This window comes from Quercus robur, chromosome 10 (genome assembly GCF_932294415.1).
Source record: "Quercus robur chromosome 10, dhQueRobu3.1, whole genome shotgun sequence".
NCBI lineage: Eukaryota > Viridiplantae > Streptophyta > Magnoliopsida > Fagales > Fagaceae > Quercus > Quercus robur.
In genome coordinates, this window is record NC_065543.1 from 14,180,046 (window position 1) to 14,187,769 (window position 7,724).

General features: G+C 34.6%; 1 protein-coding gene across 1 annotated transcript; it reads left to right on the forward strand.

The window, feature by feature from the left end:
• Nucleotides 1-1,753: 1,753 nt before the first annotated feature.
• On the forward strand, nt 1,754-7,310 carry LOC126702638 (proteasome subunit beta type-4-like). Its single transcript, XM_050401402.1, has 7 exons — nt 1,754-1,919; nt 2,137-2,201; nt 2,651-2,727; nt 3,911-4,040; nt 4,207-4,366; nt 4,461-4,646; nt 7,006-7,310. Exons 1-7 carry the CDS (start codon nt 1,911-1,913, stop codon nt 7,117-7,119), a joined length of 741 nt encoding a protein of 246 aa, XP_050257359.1. The 5' UTR covers nt 1,754-1,910; the 3' UTR covers nt 7,120-7,310.
• The last annotated feature ends 414 nt before the right edge of the window (nt 7,311-7,724 follow it).

Below are 7,724 nucleotides of genomic sequence, written 5' to 3' on the forward strand. Positions count from 1 at the left end.
AGTAGGCCCTATTTAGTAAGTGTGTTTGAACACACTTTTGAGCATTTTAAATAACATTACACACATTTTCACATACTTTTTCACTCACACGTATATAAAAAATACTCAAACAACATTACTCAAACTCTTCTACCAAACAGTAATATTTGAATTTTGAAATTTGTTTCTAGAGAAATAGAGAGTATTTTAGTAAATACATTTAAAACCAGCCCATCACCAATTCAGCCTTCTCTTCTTTTCCATCTATTTTGGGCTGATACAAAATTGTGGGCCTAGGAGAAATACAATCCCTCCATTTCTCTCTTCATCCCTTCCCACCATCGTAACCAAACATGGAAAATTTGGTCATTTCCTTCCTTATCTTTTCTCTTCTCTCCTCTTCTCTTGTATCTAAACAAAGGGTTAGTTTTATTCATTTTAATACTCTAACTTTGATCTGTAGTTAATTTTGTTGCATCCAATTCACTAGATTGATTTTGTTTACTATCCAAAACTGTCATAGTTTTGCTTGAGAGTTAGAAACATTGAGACATAGCCTAAATTGGCAATTTAGAAAGAATAGTCACACAGTGAAGCCAAATGATAGCAACGCTTGCCCAAGTGAAAAAGTGAGGATCTCCTATGTGAGAGAATGAGACTCAGGGAGGAGGGTATTGGAGATAAGCTTAAGAGTTAGGGATACGAGATGTAGCCTAAAATGGCGAGGAACTTGGTGGCATTGGGGACCATATGGATCGATCGATCGAGAGAGAGTGATGAATCACTTATTCAGATTTACTTAAATTTTTTGGTTACAGAATCACAAAGCAAAGTGTTGTGAGATTGGCAAGAGTCGTAAATTTAAAAGGTAATTTTTTTCCTCAACATGTTTGATATCGTCTAAAAAAAATTGTTCTTGCCGAATTTTTTTAAATATAAGAAATTCAAAAATACTAATTTTTGTCTTTTTTTTCCACATTCAACTGTGTGTTTTTAATTTTTAACAAGGAGGGATTTAATTAAAAAATAACTATAAAACCCAAACTATATTATTAGTTAGACAAGGTTTGAAACAAATTTCATTTCTAACAAATCGAGTCCAAAGGACCCGATTTTGCTTTGAGGAAATCAAGTGTGAGACACTCAATTTCCAAGTAAGTATGGAAATTGAGTGTGAGACACTCGATTTCCAAGTATAAATTCACTGGGCAAAATCGAGTGCAGAGAACTCGAATTGTTAGAAACCAAATATGTTTGAAACGTTGCCTAACTAATAATATAGATTGAGTTTTATAGTTATTTTTTAATTAAATCCAGGAGTGACGAAAGGACTATGTGTCCGTTTGAGATCAGTTTATTTAACTGAAACTAAATTTTTTGTTGTTGAACATATTATAAATAAATGTAAAAGTTAACTAAATAGTATAGTAAGACTCATGAATAATATCAAAAATGTAATGAACCTATGAATAATAGCAAAAATAAGTTGAAATTTTCAACTTGTCCCAAATGTATTGACCAATTAGTTAACTTTTTTTTTCCCTCTATTTTTCAAGAAATGAATAATACAAATAAAACTAAAGGATTGAAATTGAAAGATACTACATGACTGAATTTAATTTTGGACAAAATTAGAAAACGTAATTTGTAAACTAACCAAAAAATAGAAAAATAAAAACTTATCCCAATATCTAAAAGCCAAAAGAAAAAAAAAAGAAAAAGTCCTAGCCTCGTCGAATTTAAAATTATTAATTTTGCTCAAAAAAAAAAAAAAAAAAAAAAAAAAGTTCTTGGGCAACAAGTTGGCAATTGCTTTAACGGTTAAACCCAAAAAAAAGAAAGAAGAAAAAAGAAAAGTTGGGTTATTAGCGCGCCAATCCCTAATACGTTGGGAACGAAAAGACAATCTGATCGCCGATAGATTTGAGGCTATGGAAATGGTATGTTCAATCTCACATTCTTCAACCCCTTTTTTATTATTATTATTATTTTTTGGTTAAAAGCTTTAAATTGGGGATGCCTTTGTTTGATTCTTTCTCAATGTTTTCTTTTGTTTTTTTTTGAAACTATTTGATATAAGATTTGAACCGTAGGAACATACGTTAAACATATGTATATGGTACTTCTTTGAATTGAATGGTGTTCTTGTCTGTGCAGTTGATGGATTCAAGCCAAGCTGAGCACAGCCTTCTCAGCTCTGTGACTGCCTCAGAAAGAACTCTGTATGTCCTCTCTCTCTCTCTCTCTCTCTCTCTCTGTTTTCTTTGTTGTTGCATGAAAAAAGTATTGGAATTAGAATCTGAAAAATGAATAGTCTTGATGGCTACATCTTCACCATACTAATTGTGGGGATTTTTATAAAATTTTCATACCCACTGTACAAAACTCCCACTTTTGCAGGGCCTGGAAGAGGTCATGGTAAGTAACCAAACTGTCAACTTGTCCCTTTTGGTAGAAAGCAATTGCCCAGGCTCTACCTCTAAATGTGGAATGTTTATTGGAGGCTAATCCCTAGACTAATCATACATTTCACCATGGTTACAAGACTTGCTTTGCAAGTATAATACTTTGCTTGCACACCAAGTAGAAGTAGGATTGGGCTTGTTATCTTTAACAAAATAAATTTTATGTAAAAAAAAAGAAGGTTTTTAACCCCTTTTTGTTTGTTTAGGAATCCATATGTCACTGGTACATCTGTAGTTGCTATCAAATACAAGGATGGAATTCTTATGGCTGCTGACATGGGAGGTTAGATACTAAATCAGTTCATAATTAATTGCAATTTCATATATTCATTTTTTTTTTCTTCTATTTATGACTTGATTGATATTGTTCTTGGACCCCTTTGGCTGCTGAGAAATTTAAGAAAATGAATAAAAGAAAAGAAAGAAAGAATAAGAATATAGTTTTGGTTTTGGTTTTATATTCACAAAGGCAAATTTGCTATTTATCTTCTATTTTTGAAATGGTTAATGCATATTCTACTAGTGTTTTTCTCTATGATATACTTTAATTTCAAATGCTTGGACACATTCAGTTCATGGCACTTGCAAAATGCGTGAAACATGTCAAATCAAAGAATGAATGCTAGCCAAAGATGGTTACATTTTGCTTAGTGGCTGATATCTCACTTTCCTTCATTGGGAATTTAAAAAAAAAAAGAAAAAAGATTTCCATTAATTGCTTCTCTTGGAAGATAAGTTTTCTGCTAATTTTTAAGCGTCCCTCTTGTATAATCATGGTGTACTTTGGAGACATGCCCCTTTTGGTCTTTTTTTAATGGAGTTATGTTACTTAAATTTATTAAGTCTTTGATTTCCCTGTTCGACCATGTTTTTTTTTTTTTTTTTTACCTTGTGGCTGACCATTCCATATTGGTGGATTTTTTTATTATTATTTAGTGCTTTCTTTCCGGTTTTGTAAATACTATCATCCATGGTATGCGTAGTGTGCAACAGATAACTTCAAAGGAGTGGCAATGTAGCACACACTCCAAAGTTTCAGCAATTCATTTGGGAGTCAGGGTTAGGGTGGTTGTACATTGTGTTTGCTGATTTGAGGGCAATTAATTCTTCTGCCTTAGATCCCAGATATGCACATGTCAATTTTTTTTTGTCTGAATCATATGGCAATTTGTTTACTTGTTAGAGTAGTGACTAGATGTGTTCTATCACCCATGGTTACCCTCATCTACCGTCAACTCTTTTCTTCCTGTTTTGGTTTTTCTATACTGTCTGAGGTGCATCTTTATTTGTGAGATATATTGTATTTCACCTGACCTGGAATTGCTATTAACTTGTTCCAGAACTTCTGATTTTGGATGTCATGACTCATTAGAAACATTTTAGGATATGCACTTTTTCGTGCTCATTTATAACCACGAGATACTTTTTTATTGGTTTTTCATTATCATATATGGATTAATTGGCAGGTTCTTATGGATATACCCTGCGATACAAGAGTGTTGAGCGATTGAAGCCAGTTGGAAAACATTCTCTTCTTGGTGCAAGTGGAGAAATTAGTGATTTTCAGGAGATTCAACGTTATCTTGATGAGCTAATGTAAGCAGGTTGTTTTAAGAGGAAAAAAAGTACTTGGAAAGTAGCAAAAGCTGGAACATCACAATTTTTGTCCCTTCCTTGTTTTCTTTTCTGTGTATTTGTGTTTGCTTGTATTGTTTTCTACTTCTTGCTAAGTGATTGTTGGTATCGGGGATTATTTTTGCAGTCTATATGACAACATGTGGGATGACGGAAACTCTTTAGGTCCTAAAGAGGTGCACAGTTATTTAACCCGAGTGATGTATAATAGGCGTAACAAGTTCAATCCACTATGGAATTCACTTATACTTGGTGGAGTGAAAAATGGACAGAAATACCTTGGCATGGTAAACCTCAACTGTTCCTTTTATTTGTCGTAGAACTGTAAGCAATTTGCATTTAAGGATATTAATCAATCTATAATTTGTGATTCTTATCCAGGTCAGCATGATAGGCGTAAATTTTGAGGACAACCATGTGGCCACTGGATTTGGGAATCACCTTGCAAGGCCAATTCTTCGTGATGAGTGGCATGATAACTTGAGCTTTGAGGATGGTGTTAAGTTGCTGGAGAAATGCATGCGTGTACTCCTATATCGTGATACTACTGCTGTCAACAAGCTTCAGGTTTGGTTCCTCATTATTGTTCACTTAATGGTTTCTGTTACATACCAAAACTCTTAGTATATAAGTAATGGGCTATAGCCTGTGAAATACTCAATCTTTTTCTCGTTGTTTGACCTGTCAGTGAAGCGAAGATTGTAGTTTCACTGATTTCCACAACTTCTCTTCATGCTTTGTTGTTTCTTTCTTATTCTTCTTCTTCTTCTTCTCTCTCTTTTTGGTTTATGCTCATCAAATTTTTGATCATCTTATGTCCACTTTTTTGGGTGCAATTTGTATATATTCCACATGATTTTCAATCATTTAGTTTTATTATTCTTTGAAATTGTGACTTTAACTTTGTTATTTTCTTCCTATCTTTTCTATTTGTTTATTCATAAAATTGGATATCTTTGTGATTATTTTTTCTTGAAATTTTAGATGATTTTTAAATCCTGTCTCAAATACCCTCTCTGCCAATGAGCTCTAGATCACATGGTACTTCCTTCTGCCATAAGAATGACTGAAGAGAAAGGTCATAGGTTCAAAACCCAATGGAGTGCTTGTGTGACTTACAAATAAATAAAAAATATAACCTTTCTCTCCTTTTCTTGTTGTGTTTGTCTGTATACATGTGTGCCTTCATGCATGTAGGCAATCATGAGAATTCTGCCAACCCGAAAAAAGAGGTGCAGGGGTGGGGGGTGGGTGGAGGGGAGGTGTTTACTGAATGTTCCAAAGTGACCCCAATATGGTTCAAAACGTCCAAATTGGATTTTCAAATAGATAGTCAATAATGAGGGTCGACATTGGAATCCTCAATTCCTCCAGCCTTTCTAGGATTTGAGATTCTTTATCTTAACCTGCCTTCCTTTTCTGGTCCTGATAGAGCAGTGTAGATGCCAGTAAAGAAATGGAGTATTTAAGGTTTGATTGCACTATGATGCCCTTAGGAATTATACAGGAATTTGCACCCTTGGACGAGCATCTGAAGGGCCAAGGTCCATGGAACGTGGTGTTCTTTGGTTGGACTACAGCTCTTTGAAAATTCCCAACTGTTGACAACCTTTCTAAGAGGTATAAATTGATAGTTGGTTGGTGTTGTATGTGCAAGCATAGTGGGGAATTTATTGATCACCTGCTTCTTCATTGCTGTATGGCATCAGATATTTGATCTTGTGTCCTTGCTCTGTTTGAGCTAAGTCAGGTGATGCCCAAATCTGTAGTTGAGCCGCTGCAAATTTGGCAAGGTTAGTTTCAGTGGAATCAGCACTATAGAGCAGCTAAGGTGCAGCAAGCTTTGCCCTTATGCATCATGTGGAATCTATGGCTTGAGAGGAACAAGTGGGTCTTTGATGGAGGAGCGTCCTTATGTACTCAGAGCATATTTTGCAGACTTTGTTTGATTGGATGCTTGCCTTAGGCGGTGTCCTTTCCATGTCTTTTGTTGATTTTTTTTACTCCCTTTATTTTTTATTTGTATTCTTTGAAGTTGTACACATCATTTTATGTATCTTCCCACTTCCTTTTCTAATAAAACTTTTACTTATCAAAAAATGAGATGGTCAGTAATAATTTCATTGTCCTATTATCATCCAAGGCTGGTCATTTGAAGTAGGCATTCCTATCTGCTTTATTATTTCATTGTTTGATTGGATGCGTGACTTAGGCAGCGTCCCTTCCATGCCTTTTGTTGATGTTTTTACTCCCTTTATATGTGATTTGTATTCTTTGAAGAGGGTTTGTACACTTTGTTTTATGTGTCATTCCCTTTTCCTTTTCTAATCAAACTTGTACTTATGAAAGATGGTTAATAATAATTAATTTTCTTATTATTATCCAAGGCTGGTGACTTGAAGTAGGCATGTCCCTATTAGCTTTATAATTTCTCATTATTCTACAAAAAAGTTTTTCATTGCTAACACAAAATAACAATTGTTGAAAGGGAACAATATCACGAGTGCAAGTTTTAAGCAGCTGAGAAGTTAAGAATGGAAAAGAAAAAACAATAAACTTCTAGGAATCACACGTCAGTTTATAAACCTCTCGTAGTAAAAGTTGTAATACCCCTAATATATCTCGTTTTATTTGCTGAATGTTTTCAAGCATTTCCATATCTTACATTTGAATTTGACATGATTATAAGCTACTGCACAAGCAGGCGCATATATGTACCCAACATAATGTGCTTTGTGGAGGTGGCCTGAATATGAATCAGATCAGTTTGTTTCTGTTTATCAAAAAAAAAAAAAAGATCTGTTTGTTTCTTATAATTGCTGTACTTCAATTCCCTTTTTATTTTTAATTTCATTCTAGATGGAAGCCTGGTTTTCTAGTTTTCCATAAATAATCAATTAATATGCCTGAAATTTTGATTTCACAGATAGCTAAAATCACTGAAGAAGGCGTAACCATATCTCAGCCATACTCACTGAAGACTTTCTGGGGTTACTCTGCTTTCCAGAATCCAACAGTAGGTGCTGAAGGGTCATGGTAATTGACCATGACCAAGTAGGAGTATAATTTGAGATGTGACACATGCTTATGTTTTTGCTCAAACTATGAACTTGTAAGGGTGTTGATATTTTTTGTTTCAGGCTTGATATGGTGACTGGTTGGGCAGTGACAACAATGGAGTAATAAAATAAATTTGAACTATACACGCCAATCACTGTTTGGTTTCCTCTATTTTTGGTTGTTATAACATCCCCTATTAGCTCTTTGCCTTTAGGAGAGTGTTTTTGTGCATGTTACCAATATTTAAATGATGGGTGTACTTTAAGTAAATAGAACCTGTGCAAGGTGTACCTATAGATGCAACTTGTTTAAGCCGAATCAGGTTAGAGATCAGATCAAGTCGAACTCAGCCTAATGTTTGAATTAAAACTCTCAGCTCTTAAGTTAACCCTGCCTATCTGTGCTTGGTCTCAAATTGGCATGTCAAGCTGGGGCAACTTAGGTGTTGTGGATCAAGTTCATGTGTTTGTATATGCTTGTATGAATGCAAGGATGTGCCTGTCTGTGTGGCTTAGAGTTTCAGGTTGGGTCCAACTTCTCAGATGACCTCCTTGATGATCATCAGGTAAGGGTAAACTCCTAACA